General features: G+C 50.4%; 1 protein-coding gene across 3 annotated transcripts in view; it reads left to right on the top strand.

Annotated features, from left to right (window-relative positions):
• Nucleotides 1–17,512, top strand: part of UBE2F (ubiquitin conjugating enzyme E2 F (putative)) — a 51,752-nt gene that overhangs the window by 32,869 nt on the left and 1,371 nt on the right. For all 3 annotated transcript variants that reach the window (XM_067740066.1, XM_067740067.1, XM_067740068.1), the window contains 5 exons: nucleotides 309–376; nucleotides 7,426–7,496; nucleotides 10,937–10,994; nucleotides 12,525–12,557; nucleotides 14,790–14,852. In XM_067740066.1, the coding sequence (XP_067596167.1) occupies nucleotides 309–376; nucleotides 7,426–7,496; nucleotides 10,937–10,994; nucleotides 12,525–12,557; nucleotides 14,790–14,852 (293 nt within the window). The remainder of the gene's footprint in view (nucleotides 1–308; nucleotides 377–7,425; nucleotides 7,497–10,936; nucleotides 10,995–12,524; nucleotides 12,558–14,789; nucleotides 14,853–17,512) is intronic.

Here is a 17,512-nt window from a genome sequence, read left to right as displayed (position 1 = left end):
GGGTGCCGCGGGCCGGGACCGAGGGGCTGAGTGCAGGGAGGGGGCCAGTCTCCCAGGGGAGGCCTCCCTTTTCCCGAGGGCGCGTGGCCAGTGAGGAGGAGAGCGCTGCAGGCGCCAGTCAGTGTGGGCTGACTTGTAACCGTCAGGTCAGGGGTGAGGCTGGTGGAGTAACAAAGGAGCCCTGCAGTCCTCTTTTTCAACTCTTAATTCTCTGTATTTGCCATATGCTAACATAGTGTTTGCCTTTTGTTTCCTTTTTTTTTTTTAATTTAAAGGATTTTTTTGTTTTGTTTTGTGTTTTTTGATAGATGAGGGTTACTACCAGGGTGGAAAATTTCAGTTTGAAACTGAAGTTCCTGATGCATACAACATGGTGGTGAGTAGCCCGCGCTTGAGCCGCTGTTCCCCCTTCTTGTGGCGGGTGGCCGTCACAGGGCCCGGTAGTCCCCCCGCGTTGTGTCCGAGTGCAGCCCACCCAGTCCTGGGACTGAGCACGAGATGGCTGACACTTGTGTGGTTAATGCCCCTCATCAGCATTCTTGAGAGTGTTAGCGGAGAGGTTCCCTTTCTCAACAAGTGCTTGCGAGTACCGTGTGCCAGTATGTGCTGGGGTGCAGCTCTGCCGGGGCTGGAATTACCCCCCCCCCGAGGCTGGCACCTCTGAAGGGGGCTGCCTGGGTATTTCATGCAAATCTTGTTAGATTCTGGCACTGGAGAAAAGAGCATTTTATTTTAAACTGTAGTTTTGTTTATGGTATAACAGCACAATTCCAGAAGTGTATAAAATGTGCGTTTTAGAATTTTGGAAAAGAACAATGACCTGTAGTTTCAAATTATGAGTGATTTACACCCCTAGCTACATGTTGATCCCTCCAGGACCCTCCCAGTAATAACCGTGCCAAGTGCTGTCACATCTGTCTTTGCTTTTAAGGAACATGCCGACCCATTAGGAAGGTGAGAGAAAGTGTAGGAAGTTATCATAAAATGATAAAAGTGGTAAGTAGCAGACAGTGATATTGGTTAATAATAGGAGAATGCTTTAGAGGAATTCAGAGAAGGAAGAGAGAGGGTCACTTTTGGAAAGTGGTTGGGGCCAGTTAAGCTTCTGAGGAGAACTAGAATTGGAGCCGTCCTGTCTCGGGTTGGCTCATGCACAACTGGGGCGGGTGTTCTAGGTGACGAGGACGTCTCTGCAACTGTGTCAGTGGGTATGGAAATGAGAACTGGCAACCTGTGCACAGGTCAAGTTGACCAGGTCTACTTGAATGAAGAATCAGGCTTGGGGAATAGTGGAGAGGTGAGAAAACTCAGATTTGGCGTTTTGGGGGCATTTTCACTGTGGCTGTGAGAAATCATTGAAGGTTCGGAACAGCACCGCACACCCCTGAGTCGGGCGCCGGAGTGGGCGTGGTACGCGGGCCCTCTCCATCCCTGAGCTGCCGAGGTTGGCACGTGGCCAGCTCTGCCGATGTGATATACATCTTTCCCCCCGTGATGTTCCTCAGCCTTCTCTGGCCTGTCGACTAGGAAAGAAAAATCTGATGGTAAAGTTCAGTCTCCTGTTAACCTGAGGCTGTGGGAATCGGGCACAGCGTGTGTCCCGTTGCTTTCCCTGCAGTAACTGCTCCCTCCTTTTCTGACGGGGAATCACCTGCTCCCCGCGACCTCGGCCCATCTCCACCGCCCAAGTCTAGTTCAGTGGCTCTAACACTTGTTTGTTTAAAGCCAAACTTTTATCTATGGAAATTGATCTTTACTGGGCTACTGTATTAAAAGTTCTTTTGGAAATGTAATTTATGAGGATGGAAGAGTTAGCAGTCCAAGAAAAACAAAAAATAAATTTAATTTTTAAGTGAAGACAGGAAAATATGCATTTCAGGTCTTTGTCAATCCAGCCAACCAGCCACCCGCTGAGACTTCCCCTATTTCCCTGATCACCAACAGCGGAACCTGGCCTGACAGAGCACTGCACTCCCTCAGGTGAGAGCAGTTTGAGAACTTGGTTTAAGTGCGCACATATTAAGGATTTGGGGCTGTTTTAATGGTTTCTGGAAACAGCCTGACGTGCGGTACTTAAAACTCTAGACTCTCTAACCTTCTGGACATATGCCATATCCGTGGGTTACTCACCTAGAGAATGTTAAAATTAAAGGGCGGTGAGTTTGTGACAGTCTTCAGAAAAGCAGTGAATTTGGCGGGGCTGAGAACCGTGGTTCGGGTGCACTGGCATCATTTAGTGGCAGAGTGTCTTTTTCCAAGTGTGAGGAGAAAGCAAAACCTCAGAAACGTCAAGGAAGGAACAGAGTTTGTCGAGGGCTTCTGTGTGTCAGGTGCCTCCACTCAGTTTTACCTTATGTCACTCTCCAGTAGTTCTCTCGGTGACATTAATGTTCACATCTTTCCCATCAGGAAGTTAGGGCTCAGAAAGGTAAAGTTAAGAACTTGTTGGCTTTGCCGGTCTAGGTGGCTCAACTGCCAAAGCTGATTCTTGTCCAGAGCTGCCCGGCTTCCTAATGTGTGTCCTTCCCACCGCACCTGGTGGCCGCTTGGTAGTGAGAAAATGTTTGTCATACTCCCCGTTTAAGAAGCAGAGGAGTAGGAAATGAAATAAACAGAGGATAGAAAGCCACTGAGCCTCCAAGACACTTTTCCTGTATTAACTGGTGGCATATAAAGACCTTACATTTCTAGGTTTTAGTTTCTGTCTCCTTTGGAAAATTTCTAAATGATGGGCTAGTCCTGTTTCATCGGGAAGGAGACCCATGTTCTCCAGCCAGGAAGCCCTGGGAGGCCAGGCCCTCGGGGCTGTATCCAGACGCCACCCTGCTGCCGTGAGGGCCTCTCTGCCTCTCATCCAGGCAGAGGTGGTGCAGCTGCCTTACCAGCAGGCCAGTGAGGGTCACAAGCTCACGCAGGGTGCACAGGGCTGCCCTGCCTCCAGGGTGCGTGAGGTAAAGTTCTTCAGTGATACAGAGGTAGTTCTGTTCACCTTTTCTGCGGTTAAGCTTTATCTACAGAATTCTTCTTAGCGTCTTTCTTCACTAGACCATCTGCTCCCTGAAGGAGCAGTCTGGGGGTGTCTTAATCTCACTGTATTTCCAGTGCTGGGCGGGGGCTGCCACACCAGGCATCCAGTGCTTGGCATGCTCTCTGCCCCCCAACAAGTTTATGGTGTTGCAGATTAAACCAGCATATGAAAGGTTACAGGCAAATGGGTAGAGATTATGAGGGCAGACTTGAAGGAATTCATGTTTCATCTGGATGAGGAGATACAGCCAGTTTTTAGCAAGTCAGCCTGAAAGGGCTTTGCGGCGCTTTCTCAGGATTCATTTGCTCTAATGCCATAATTTACATGATTTCTGTACTTCATGAGGAATTTGTTTTTAACCCCTAACACTTATAGTTCCTATAATTAAGGTCAGTTATTAAGGTTGTGAATGAAAACCTTTTAAGCAGTAAAGTAGATCATTATTTTAGAATAAACTTTTTTAGAACAGAAAGAATACACCTGTTTGGTGCCCCCTCACCCCTCACACCCCTCCGCCCCAGCAGCTGAAAGGCAGATTTCCTCGGGATCTTTGTCCTTTTTTCCCTGAACTTTATCTCGCAGTCTCCAGCTGCCTCGTAATCTCTCTCAGTCCTAGAAATAGGCTGCAATGATTGACTGGCGTTTAATGAGCTCCTGAAATGCGCTGGGTTCTGTGTCAGACACTGTAGGCTGGAGATGAGAGTCGAGCGGCCTTTGAAGAAGCTAAGTCTCTGGACACAGAAACAGTGACGAACCAATGTGATGGGGATGCCCGGAGGAGGCCTGAGTGCAGATGGCAGCTTGGCTGTGATGTCCCAGGCCTCACGATGCTCCCATGGCATTTTGCTGTGAGTGGTCAGAGGAAACCGTGTGCTGAAGCAGGAGAAAGGAATGTGGCTTTTCTCTCCCCCTGGAAGTGAGGTTATGTGATGCAACCAAATCGAGTAATGTGACCGTGACCAGCCCTGAAAGGGGTCAGGAAGGGCTGCCCTGCCACGTTTCCAGAAGGAGGAGAACCGGAGGTACCACAAGTAACACTTGAATACCCAGTCACCCCTCTTCTTTTTATGTAATTTATTATACTCTGTGGAAAATTGAGAAAATACCACTATGCAAAAATAGAATATTAATCACCTGTTATCTCTCCATCCAGAGATGATCACCGTTAACTTTTTGATGTATGTTATGCACAATATATAATCATACATACGAGTGGGATCACGCTACACATAGCTTGGTAACTTGGGTTTTTTTTAACATCATAGTATAGGACAGTATGTCATCATATCGTGAGAACGTATGTTATCACGTCACTTAATATATAATGACATCATCATGAGTAAGAACACTTAATTGTATGATGTATCATGGTTTTAAACTAATCCTTTATAGTTGATCACTGGCTGACCAATATTTTGATTATATGAACCAGACTTTATGTAAGGGGCAAAATAGTAAATATTTTAGGCCTTGTGGACCATATATGGTCTCTGTCGTATATTCTTTTTTTAAAACAACCTTTTAAAACTGTAAAGGCCATGCTTAGATTATAGACCACGTGAAAACAGGCCTGGCCTTATTTGGTCCATAGGCTGTAGTTTACTGACCCCTGGAATAAGCAGTGCTGTGATACATGTCCTAGACAGCAGCTTGTGCATGCCTGCCGCTGTCTTTGGATAAATTCTTAGAAGTGGAATTACAGGTACTGAGTAACTGATGCTAATTTTAAGGCTTTTTATCAGTACTATCCAGTTACCCTCCAGAGAGTTTTTCCAGTTGACATCCCCACCATCAGTGTTTGAAAATTCCCTTTTTCCTAAACCCTTACCAACGTGGGATATTTTCATTATTTTTTTCTTTTTGCTATTTTGGGAGGAAATAAGTGGTATGTAAATGTTTGAATTTTCATCTCTTAAATAAGTAGGTGCTAAATTTTTTCCTGCTTATTAGCTCTTTATGTCTTTTATGAGCTGTTGTTATGTGCTTAGCCCTTTTTTTCCTTTGAGGTATTTTTTTTTTATTATAAGAGTTCTTATATAGAAATTATATGAAACTTTTTCTTAGTTTACTTAGCTGTGCTGTAAACATTTTCCTGTTTTTCATTTTTTTTGTTGTTCTATAAAAGTTTGTGGTTTTTTTCCACCACTGTATTCAAATCTACTTTTCCTTCTTGAATTTTTCATGTTGTGAAATGCTTAAAACAGGCCTTCAGACCCCAAGATAACTCAGCCACGTTTTCTTCTAGTCCTCTTAGAGTTCTGTGTCGTTTATGTGGAATAAAGCTCTAAGTGAATATCTAACTGTACTTTTCCGAACGGTTAGCCAGTTGTCCACTGAAGAATCCCTGCTTTCCCATTGATTTGCACTGCAGTCTTTGTCATATACTAAACCCTTAGCTGTGTGATGGGATGGCTGGTCATGCCACCACTGAGGTAGGAGGTGGAGCTGGTATTTCTTGGTCTCGCTTTGGGGGCGGTAAGGGTCTACAAGAATGGTTCAGTTTAGAAAGTGTGTGTCAGAATCCAGGACCACAGTTCTGGTGCAGAGGTTTGCTCTCTTTGTGGGGTACCGCTGTTACGAGGGCCATTGGCCGGGGGGGCGGCTGCACCAACATCTAACTGTGGACGGTGTGAAGGGACAAGGAGGAGAGGGGCAAGTGCAGTCGGACCCTTGGAGCCGCGTGGACACTCGGCGGGGTGACTGTGTGTTGGGGCCTCAGAGGAGGGAGGGGGTGAGCCTTCAGTCCCTTCAGATCCTGAGTTGGTGATGCGCTCTACCCAGTAGGTTACCTGCGTTCAGTGTTCATTAGAGAGATTTACCAATATGTACAGCGCCAGTGACGCTGACCTTCCCTCTTCAGCCTGAAGGCCCTGCTGAAAGTGCAGGCTGTGCTAGCATTCCTTCTGTCGAATGCATTCCTGTTTACTTGCAGGAAAGCAAATGAGCGTATTCAGTTGATTTCAGCTCACTGTGAACCTAAATTCTGTAATCCTCAGACGCCTACATCTGCATGGTTGGATTAATCATTTTGGGGAGTCTAGGTGACATGACATATTTGACATTCTGATGTCATGGTGTTTTGAAATCAGGAAGAAAACTTACGAGGGTACTGAAAAATATGTTTGTTTTATACAAATAAGGAGCTGAAACTATTAGAGTACTAGAAATAGTACAGGAGAAGATCTGGATGGTGAAAGATTTTCTAGATTGGTATCAAAGATAAAAATTTGATGACGAAGGCTTCGTATCTGTGAGATGAGCTGTCTGGTGAGATTCTGTGAGACGACTGTCAAGCTCCTCAAAGCAAGGCCACCTCGCGGTGGAACTGGGCCTGGGGAGGAGGCGCACCCGCTGCAGTGGGTGGGCTCGCGGCCTCTCTGGAGGCGAGGGCACTGGGCGCTGAGTGCGCAGCCTGCTCTCTGGCAGCCCCTCCCCTTCCTGGCCTTCATCCTGGGGACATATCTCATGGATGCGAATGAAGACAGCGTTGATCCAGCAGGTTTGTAGTGGAAGTGGGAAGCAACCTAAACGTCCAGTGATAGGGAACTGGCTTGTTAAATACTAGTGTTTGTACCGTGGAATGCACAAAAGCCCGAAGTCATCTGAAATGGTGACAAAAATAAACGTGGAAAAGAAACGTATAGCACATTTCCCTACTTCTGTCAAGAAAAATGAATGTGCATCACACGCACCTGTGTGTCGCCTAGAACAGAGGCTCCAACATGTGCATCAGGTGTTACTAGAGATTATTTCTGGGGAGAGTTTTACATTCTCTATATCTGTAGATGTGCAGATAGCTTTCCTTTTTGTTGTTTTCTTAGGTGAGTATGGATTGCTTTTAAAACAGAGTAATAGTAAAAGAACAGTTTTATGCAAACATGCTTCACCCTGAGTACTGCTGGTGTGCCTCATTCCCATGCTTGTGTTCGTTGTCTCCTCCTTTAAGTGTAAAGTGGGCTAGGACTTGCACCGAGAAGAAAGTAGATGACAACCACGCCTTCAGAGACACGCACAGAGGGGGCCAGTGCCGCCGTGAGGGGCAGTATTTCAGCCATAGCCCAGCTACGTAGCGTCAAGGAGGCCGCGGGCTCCCGTAGGCAGTGGGGCCTGGAGGCTGCAGAGCTCCTCCCGGAGGGCGCCGTGGCTCCTCCTGCACAGGCAGGGTCAGAGGACGCAGAAGCCCGGCCGCCGGCAGCCCCGGGGCCTGCAGAGGGGTCCTGTTCGGGGTGCGGGCAGGCTTTACCCGTGCGAGCGGCGCGGTGCATGCAGTGTGCAAACACTGCTGCGGGGGTGACGGAGCCGGTGCCTGCTGAGCCACGTGAGTGGTGAGACAAGGCCCTGGGCGGGGTACGTGGAAGGCTCTGGAGAGCCTGTGATCTCTTCCTTCTGTGTTGCAGCCTCCTAAAGTGAGATGCCTGACCAGGATCTGGCACCCCAACATCACAGAGACAGGCGAGATATGTCTCAGGTGAGTTTATCTGCGTTCCCATCTTCCGTGTTGTGAGCACCGTGTGTGAGTGATGGGCTTTCTACACGGTATCTCCCCCGAGAGGAGATCTTGAGGCTGGGCCGATGTTAGGGAGGCTTCTGGCTGCACTCTGCGGTCCACCCAGGTGCCCCCCTCGAGGGCCCTTACCCTTTTCCCTCCGTCTGGCTGATTTTAGCTAAGAGGGGAGAATATGAGTAATGGAATCCAGGGTGGGGGGATGTGGACGGGAGGCTTCAGAAGACCCAGGCACTTGTATTTAAATGTCCTCTTTCCCAAATCGTCTGGATGCGCATAGGAGCACTTTCGTAGCAGGATACGCTTTCCCAGTCGTGCCTGGGTCCCCACCCTTCCAATGGCAGATGGTCAGGGGTCAGTGACTTCCTGCCGCCTAAGCTTGCTGGTCACTAACGTAGAGAACTGGAGGAGTTGCGTAGAGTGTTGGTTGTTGTCGTTTTTTAGTAAATTTAGCTTGTGGGCTTTATTTTTCTGCGTCTTGCGCTTTCTCTGGTAGGGCAGTGAGGTTAACTTGTAGAGGCTCTGGTGCTGGACCCCCGGGCCAAGCCCCAGCCCCACCACTGCCAGCTTCGGGACTGCGGGAACCTGGAAAGCAGGCAGACAGGGTTTCTCCGGTGTGTCCTTTGCTTTCTTACTGTGAGCTAGTCCCTCCGCAGGCCCTGCCTCTGTGTCCTGTCCTTTTACCCTCTTCTCCCCACACGTGCACTGTGACCGCTCCTCCCTGCGAGGACAACCACTAGGATTCATCTCCCCATTTTAGTTTGTATGTGGAGCCCCCTTTTCTTTCACATCAGCTTCATTTTTTAATAGCTAGTTAACGGGAATTCCCTGGTGGTCCAGTGGTTAGGCCTCCATGCTCTCACTGCCAAGGACCGAGGTTCAGTCCCTGGACTTGCACCGAGAAGGTGCAAGTTGGGGGAACCCACGATCCCACCAAAAAAAAAAAAGATAGTTAAAAATACACTTTATAAGTCAGTCATCCTCCCTTTTAAGTATCTGTCCTTTAAGTATTGAAACTTTAAAAATCTATGATCTTCAGGTCCAGATTGTAAGTGGTTTCTGGTCCGGCCTTGTCTCCCCAGGCTTTTCACCTGTGCCCACTCTCCTGGGGGCTCCCCACACTCCACTTCCTGTCACGTCCCCTTCTCCGGTCAGAATTAGGTCCAGAGAGGGCATTTCTCTACTCACTTTTGCAGTCTTCTGAGAAATCAGATTATTAGCAAAGTATAATAGGAATTTAACAGATGGTTAAATGTAAATTTGGTTAAATTTGGTTAAATTTGTAGCCTGCTACAAAAGACAGAAACTTTAAAGGAAAATCATTGATAGGTTTAGCCACATTAAAATTAAAAATACAAAAGCACAAAATTGAAAGAGAAAAGATCAGCAAGATTACATCCTTTGTATGTAAACAGTCCTTTCAATCAATATGAAAACGATGGGACATATCCACCGGAAAAATGAGCATTGCCTACAAGTAGGTGATTCATAGGAGAAGCGCAGCGGGTGGTGAGCGTCTGCTTGATGCTCAGTCTCCTTGGTGATCAGAGGACACGTGGAAGCAAGGGGACGCCGCTCACCACTTCTCAGACTGGCAGATACAAAAGCAAAGTGTGTGTGAGAACAGGCTCCCTCGTTCCACTGGAGAGTGCGTGTACCTGTACACCTTTCATTGGTCCTTCAGCCATAAGGCCTACATTTAACTTGTATATACCCTCGGACCTGTCAGCTGCACCTCTGGGAATTTAACTGAGGGAAGTAGTGTGCCAGGTTTATGTACAAAGACTGCCTCTTTGTGAAAAACTAGACAGTGTCCAGCGATGGTTTTGGACATATGTTTTGGACATGGCATCTCCTGAATAAAGGAAATGATGTGCCTGGCGCTCCATGGGGTCTGGTCTAGTCACAGGGGTGCTTTTTGCTTCTCTTAGACTTGCCCTGCTCCCACCAAGGGCCCACACCCTGCTCTTGGCTCAGGGCCAGCAGTGCTATGTCTGTGGGATTGGAGGGACCAGGGCCATGAACCCAGCGGTTGCACTTCAGATTTTTGTTCTCCTAGAACCTGAGTTTCCAGTGTAGTCCCTGGGGCATCCTCTGTCCCCTTGCCTGTACCCTCTCTGATGGCCACGTGGCTGTCACCTGAGCTCCCTCGGGACTGCCATCTGCTCAGGCTGGGCCTGAACCTCCGTGGTGTCACCCTGCCCAGATCTGCGGCCCCCAGACATGGGCACACCTGGCCTCCAGGGGCAGAGTCCTGCTCTGTCTGTGCTTTTTGACAGGGAAGCTCAGAGGGCGCTGACGGGTCGCCCAGTCTGCCCGCCTGCCTTCCATCAGCTCATGTTGCTGAGCCCAGACACAGTGGGGAGCAGTTTGCGATCTCTGCTTTATGGGGTCTGCCAGCTGGTGGGGAGACAGGCGCTAAACAAGTAAACAAGGGTATAGCTAAAATTGCAATAAGGTCTATAAATGAAAAGGATAAGCTAGATCAGAAATAATTCTTCCCGTCTTAGTAAGGAAGTCTCTCCTTGGGTCACATAAAGCCCCAGGGCTGGGCAGTTGGGTCCCAAAAAGTTATTCAAAAGTCGCGGGGATTTTCTCTCAACGACTCACTGACACCTCTGCGGGTGGGAAGCCGCGCCCCGGGCACATGGGATTAGGGTGCGTGATGGGAGTTTTCTTTCTGGTGCTCGAAGTGAGCTGTAGGTTAGTTTTATTTACTCTAACTGGTGCTTATTTATATGCGCACATGCTGTGCAGTTGCAGCTGGTAGGGCAGTCATGAAAGTGACTCAGGTCAGCTCACATCACGTACCCCTGGAGCCCACGTGACCTTCCCTGAGCGTGGTCCTCCCACCCGTGGGTGAGCACCTTCCAGAATTTTGTGTTCATCTGCTTTTATTTTTTAAACAGCTATTAAAATCATGTGCTGGGTGCTCACGTGGGTGAGTCTACAGCTCCATCTGGGGGCGCGTGCCCTGGGGCGGGTGCTGCCCTGCGCCTTGGTTTCTCCTCTGTAGCACGGGACCCCTCCCTCTTTGGTCTTGGGGCACTGGGTGAGTGTTGGGTCCTGCTGACACGCAAACAGGAAGCTCCGCTGTCATTGTTGTCACCGTCCTTTTCCGAATGTTAAATTGACAGATGCGCTCTGTATGTTCTGATTTAAGCACGCTTTTCCCCTGCTGAGTGTACAATACATAAAAATAACACTCGCGATTAGACTGGAGGACCCATACAGGCGTGAGGCAGAGAAGGCCTTCTGTAGTGACACAGGAAACTGTGGAGCCACAGAGGAGAGACGGACTGCATGAGACGTGCACCTCCGTTCCGACAGAAATCACGCTGAGCAGCTCGCGGGACTGGAGCCTGCTCCCTGCTGACCGCTGTGCCTTTCTGTGTCTGTTTCAGTTTACTGAGAGAACATTCGATTGACGGCACCGGCTGGGCCCCCACGAGGACACTGAAGGTAGCGTGTCCTTTGCCCACACCTCCCCGGATGCCCCTCCATCGGCAGCCAGCCTCCTGTAAGGACAGCGATGTCCACGCTGTCCCATCTGCATGGGTGGACGGGCCCACGCTGCCCACCCGCCACCGCCTGCCTGGGGCTGCTGGCCAGGCGCTGGCCCTGCTCAGCTCTGCCCCCACTTCTCTTCGGTTGGGGGCGGGGATTAGGGTGTCGGGTCATCTCGTCTCCCCTCTGCCCTTTACCGTTTACGGTTTGTGCTTCGGTGGTTTACTGTTTCTACCCTCGTCTTGTTATTCGCCCCAGTCCTTGATAGTTGTCTCCCCCTTTAAGCAGTGGAGACTCGCCAGGCGTGGGTAGAGACGGAGGAAGGAAAGGCTGGATGTTCTGTGTCTGCTCTGAGTTACACTGGACAGAGGAGGGGTGGCAGGGTGCAGCCAGGTGTGCTGCACGGGGGCCCCTCTGCTGGGGCAGGGGGTGGAAAGGGGAGCCACAGGGACTAAATAAGTGGCCCCAGTTGCTTCTCCAACATGGCTTGAGTGGGTTTCAGGGGTGCGTGTCGTGGGTGCCCACGTGAGGCCGCTGGCTGTGCTTCGCCTCAGGGCTTTTCCATGGTGCTGTCCGTAGGCACCTGCAGTTTCTCCCCACGCCTGACCTTTTATCAGAAGGAGTCAGGACTTTTGGGCAGTGTTCACCTAGTAGTAAGCAGCTACCTGACTTTTGCCATCTTCTTTGCCTGAGTAGTGAACTGGTCCCACACGGTCGTAGCCTCTGCCTGTCTGCTGAGGGATCGATCCTGCCCAGAAGAGCGATCGCCTGGGACTGGGTTTAGGGGCAGCCGTGTTCCCAGCCTGCACTTCAGCACAAAGGCGTGGTCTTCTGAGCCAGTCGCCGTCTTCCCTGGTGACCGTCCTGCTGCTCTGACACTGATGGTCCCACCTTTCAACTTGAAAGGGCCGTGGGCCTCCAGTCAGCCTGTTTGTGAAGCTCTGAGAGCCGTGTGGCATATCACATGTGCCGTCTCCCTGCCTCTCTCTCTCGTAACGTTTTTCCACACATGTCCACTTTGGCTCAGTCAGGCATGGATTATAAATGCTGTCCCACCTAAAACCACTCATAGGTCTCAGTCTGTGCCAAGTGCACAAAAAGCGAGCAATGGCTGGTAACAGAGCTGCTGCGCTGGATGCTGTCCCCCAGGTTGCAAGGGGGAACCTGAGACTAACTTTTTAGGCCCTGCGTTTTTTTTTTGTTTTTTTTTTGCGGTACGCGGGCCTCTCACTGTTGTGGCGTCTCCCGTTGCGGAGCACAGGATCTGCGGCATGCGGGATCTTCCCAGACCGGGGCACAAACCCGCGTCCCCTGCATCAGCAGGCGACTCTCAACCACTGCGCCACCAGGGAAGCCCTAGGCCCTACCTTTTTAAATAACTCCTGCAGAAAACTAACCTCTTCCACTATATGCTGACTTAACTGGTTCATCTCTTAGAGACCATCCCCACCTGAAACTTGTTTTTGTCTTTCTTTCTCATTTCAGGATGTTGTCTGGGGATTAAACTCTTTGTTTACTGTAAGTATGTTGACCAGAATCCCAAGTTTTTCTTGATTCCTCTGCCTCCTGGTTTTAAAGATCGCATCAAGGATAACATGAGGGGATCAAAACCAGCGGTGTGGGTGCACTAAAACCCCCTTTTCTTTGGCACTTTTGTGAATCAGAGGAGCAGTGAGACAAGAACTGAGGGGGCTTTGGAGTGACACTCTGGGAGGTCCTGGGGCCGGGAGGGGCGGGAGCAGAGCGTCCCCACTTCCGCCCTGCTGTCGTGGCCGCCTCGCTCCCGGGGGCCGGCGTGGGCCAGTTCCGCTCGCTGTGGTCTCCTCCACGCAGGCCCCTCTGGGAGCGCCTGGTCCACCTCACACCGTCCGCTCTCACCGGCAGCCAGTCCACAGCTTCCTTCGCTCCCAGGGGCCCAGTTTGGGAGAAGGAGTGTGTCGTCACCAACCTTTAGGCTTTTCACAAACCCAGAACCTTAGAATTATTCTCTTAATCAGTGAAGTTTGCTGTCCTCAGAGAACAGCACCTCTCAGGCAGGGGCTGGAGGGCGGGAAGAGGTGTAGGAGAACGGGAAAGGGGGAAAGCTGGTATTTGGAGTTTTATATAGTATTATTCGTTCCTTTGAGTTTTGGCTTTTTGATCATAAAGAAGCTTTGAAAGAAATAAGCTTCAGGGATCTGTCTCTGGGCAAAAAAAAATCTCTGCTACTTTTGGTAAAACCTAAGTCCCCCCATGAAAACGAGCCCATCCTGGACAGCCCCCAGGACGGCGGGACGGCTCCCTCACCCTGCCGTCCTCAGCCAGTGAAAGACAGCAGAGCAGAGCCCAGAGGAGACCCCTAAGTGCCTGCCCCCCCTGCCTTCTCGGCTGATGTCACCGGGTGGTCCAGTAACACCTCCTGATTTCGGGACCTGCCGTAATCTCCAGGAGAAGGCAATACCCAAGGGGTACCGGGCCATCTGGACGGGTTTCTGCTGGTCTCAGCTGTTTTGTTGTGATTGTTTTTGGCTTTTCCATTGAAGTGAATGAAGTTTTACTTCTGGAGATGCAGAGGCTGGAGTGTGATTTAAAACCTGCCTGGCAGTTGTGCTGCTTCTCTTTTGAAGGACATCTGATGGGTCCCCATCTCTCCAAGCACTCCAAACCTTCCAAATTCTAAAGAGCCCATCAAACTTGCTAATGACGTCTGTAACGGTTATTCCAACTCACATATTCATTTTAGGTAAAATACATGGTAAAGAAGATGAAGAATTCTGTATGTCTGGTGTAAGTCTTTATATGCACCGGGATTCTCATATAATATGTGCTTTATATTTCTGCCTATTTCTGGGACTTGGAACTAATTTCCCAGCTGTTAATGATCATAGAGATTTATAATTTTTCCTGGCTGTATTTGTGACATATTGGTCACACCCATATTTATTTCCAAATCAGGAATACAATCCCCAGATTAAACATTTCTCCTCAGGAGAAATAACAGTTGTCTTTACAATGATCCATCAGTGGCTTTGGAAAGCAGTGACTCAACATAACAAATGTTTCTACCCTGACCTTTAAGAAGAGGACTAGGTAGTATAAAGGAAAGACACGGTCTTCAATCTAAAATCCGTCATTATTCTTGGGGGTGGGGGGGAGTAGCATTCCAGGGCTCTTCTAAGGTGGAAAGGGTCTGGTGCTGGTTCCCTGGGGCCAGGGAGCCCTGGCCACAGTGGCACCATCCTACGTTGTTAGGTCGGGTTGCAGACGTCCTTCCTACTGGATTGTGAGTGCCGTGCTTGTGGAGGTGAGTTAAAGGTGAAGGGAGAGTCTAGGCAAAGTCAGAATAGAAACATAGACTTAGAAGACAGAGTTGTTAATCACAAAATAAAGGAGAAAATGAATTTTTAAGGAAAAATTAATAGGATTTTTTATTTAGAAATGCTCATAATAAGAGTGGTTTGTCATTCCCCAAGTATCAAAACTAGCATTAGAAATCAGTGTGGTCACTCTTTCCTCACCAAACGTTGGGTAATCGTGAGTAAACACATCCCTGCCTTCTTTCAGTGGACCGTTCATCACCATCTGAAAATGTATCTCACGTTCAGTGCTCCTACATCAAAAGGAACTTTAGTTCTCAGGAGTTTTTTCAGCTCTGGGTCGTTCTGTCATTTTCTGATTAGGTTTCTGTTGCCTGCTTCATAAAATGAAGACTTGCAACAGCAGAAAAACAGATGCTTTCCATTGTTTACTTTGAGTTTCTCTCTTTTTAAGGATCTTTTGAATTTTGATGACCCACTGAATATTGAAGCTGCAGAACATCATTTGCGGGACAAGGTAAGTTAGTAACAGGAATATTCTAGGTTGATGTATTTGGTGAAAAGATAATTACTGCCCCTTGATTAAATAAGTATGAAACTGAGAATGGTGACTAGAATTTAACTAGAATTAAATCCCATTGAATTAAATGGGACTAGAATTTAAAGCAATGTATGAATGATGTATTATAATAAATGTGAGTGGTCTCAGAAAAGTGTTTGACCCGAGGTCAGACAGAAGTGTTTCTAGGTGTGGTTCCCTGGTAGAGTTCAGTATGAGTGATCTACAACAGGCGGCCGTCGCTTTACCGCATGATGGCGTAGGAGCACAGAAGGGAGACCGAACCAAGGGTGTTACCGCCCCCCCACCCCCGCCACCTCTGCCGCCACCCAGCGGGCTGACCGCCCTCCACACCTTCCCAGAGTGCAGGCGCACGCGAGCCCACAGCGATGGGGTCGTGTTTGTTTTGTTGTCGTTGTTCGTGTATTTTCGCTTTTTCCCTCCAAGTCAGTGCATAAACTATCCCTCGTTCATTTTAGGAGCTGTTGAATAATATCCTGTGGTGTGGCTCTACCGTACTTTGCTCAACCATTCTCTTATGGCTGGGCACTCAGGTTTTTCCACGGGATTATTTTCCAGCTACAGACAGCGCTGCAGTAAATGCCCTTCGTACACACATCCTTACAGTGTGCGGGCACAAGGCACAGGGTCTGGGGCAGGAGCCCGGGAGGCGGCCGAGCGTGGCCGAGGTGAGGCTGCTGGAGGTTGTTCGGAGCTGGTCGGGCCTAAGCAGACAGCTCTGCGGCGCTGACTCCGTTTAGTCACAGGACCTCACGTTTCGTTTTCTGAGCCACATTCCCTGTGAATCCTTGCCCTGCCCAGGAGTCAGCCACCTAACGCTGTTGGATGGGCTGACGTGGCTCTGAACGTAGGACGTTCTAAAGGCCATGAAGCTGGTTCTAAATACCGTGCTTAATGTTGAGGTCAGCTGCTTCTGTACATGTAAGACCTACCGTGTGCCAGAGCGCGCGGGCGTTTTAAATGTGCCACGTGTGGTGTTCACCACAGCCGGCCTTAGCAGGGCCCCGAAGGGCAGGCAGGAGGGCCCCCCGGCACGTGTCCCGGCACACGGGGAGCAGAGAGTCAGGCGGTGGCCCCAGAGGGTCAGCGGGTGCCTGTGGTCGGGCAGGCAGAGGAGGCCACGTCCTGCTGAGCAGGCCGGGAGGCGGCCGAGGTCTTCAGTCTGGCCTCGCCGGCCTTTGGCAGTCAGCCATCTATACCCTCGGGGCGGCCCTGGCGGGGAGGAGCCTTTGTTTGTCCCCCGTGCTGACAAGCCTTGCAGGTGGGCCCCCAGGAGGCTCTGTTCAAGTTCTAACTCCACCTGTCATTGTCATTGTGCCCAACAAGGATGTCCCCACTCAGCACTAACTGTTGTAGCCCCTGTAGACTAAACCTTGTCGGGAGGGAACACCCTTATAGAGCCAGGAGGAGAAAAAACATGTTACGATTGTTTATTTTTTATTGTTCTCGGAAGGGTGTTTCCTGCTCTTTGTATGAAATAGGAAGAGACTTGCAGCTTACAGGCAGACTTCATTTTATTGTGCTTCGCAGATATGGGTGGTGCTGCTTTATGTCGGGTTCTCAGGGAAAGCCCTTCTGGTAAGATGTGAGTAGAGGCCGGTTGTGAACCAAGTGGACCTCAGGCGGGAGCGTTCCAGAGGCCTCAGCGGCAGCGCAAAAGCCCTGAGGCAGGACTGCGCTCCTGGTGTTCAGCGATGCTTCAGAGGCCCCGTGTGACTGGGGCAGGGCAGCAGGAGGGCAGTGGTGACATGGTGTAGCAGCAGCCCTGCGTGGCCCTCCAGGTGCCAGGCAGTGTCATACCTGCTCCCAGACACACTTGTTTCCCTGACAACCCACGAGGGAGGGACTCTTGCCCCTGATTTGCTGCTGAGGGAGCAGGGCCACCAGGAAGTGAAAGACTTGCCGGGAAGGGGCGGACCCCAAGATTTGAACCCAGGCGGTTTGGCCCCAGGGTTCGTGGTCTTCTCACTGACGAGAGCAAAGGTGATTAAGGCTGAGCTGAGGCACCTGTGGTCCTGGGTGTCTGTGGGATCGTCACTCCACATCCCGGGAGCTTTGGCCGCGGCTGCCTGGGAGCCGATGGTATGTCGGCAGCTGGGTACCGTGGAGGTGACCTTGTGAGAGTTTTGCTGAAGACAGCCAGGGCTTCTGTGCAGCCCGTGTTGGCTGCGGGCAGACAGCTGTGAGGGAGCCTCTGAGCACAGTCCTGGGCCGCCTGGTGGCGACCACAGGGGTCCCCTTCTCCCCTTTCCTTGAACCCGCCCCACCCTGAAAGAGTGACTGCAGCGTGGCCGAGGGGAGCAGCCCCGTTCCGCCCGCGCCTCCCAGGGTGGCCCCTGCAGCAGGCAGGGCCCGGGGCTGTGCCTCTTGCTGGATGGGACTGAAGCCTGGGACCCTGTGTGCAGCTGTGGGTGGGGGTGAGAGGGTTGAGAGCCCGCCTTCAGGTCACAGGCTGTCCCGCCACCAAATGCGGGCGGGTGTTCTGAGGTGGACAGGCTCCAAGTCACTCGTGGCTCAGACAGTCCCAGGGGCCCTTCCCAGTCCTGTAAGGCCAGGGAATTTTGCTCCTGACCTTAGAGAGAAAAGACCTGGGGACA

The sequence above is a fragment of the Pseudorca crassidens genome, chromosome 6 (genome assembly GCF_039906515.1).
Source record: "Pseudorca crassidens isolate mPseCra1 chromosome 6, mPseCra1.hap1, whole genome shotgun sequence".
NCBI lineage: Eukaryota > Metazoa > Chordata > Mammalia > Artiodactyla > Delphinidae > Pseudorca > Pseudorca crassidens.
This window is presented reverse-complemented; position numbering and strand designations above follow the sequence as displayed.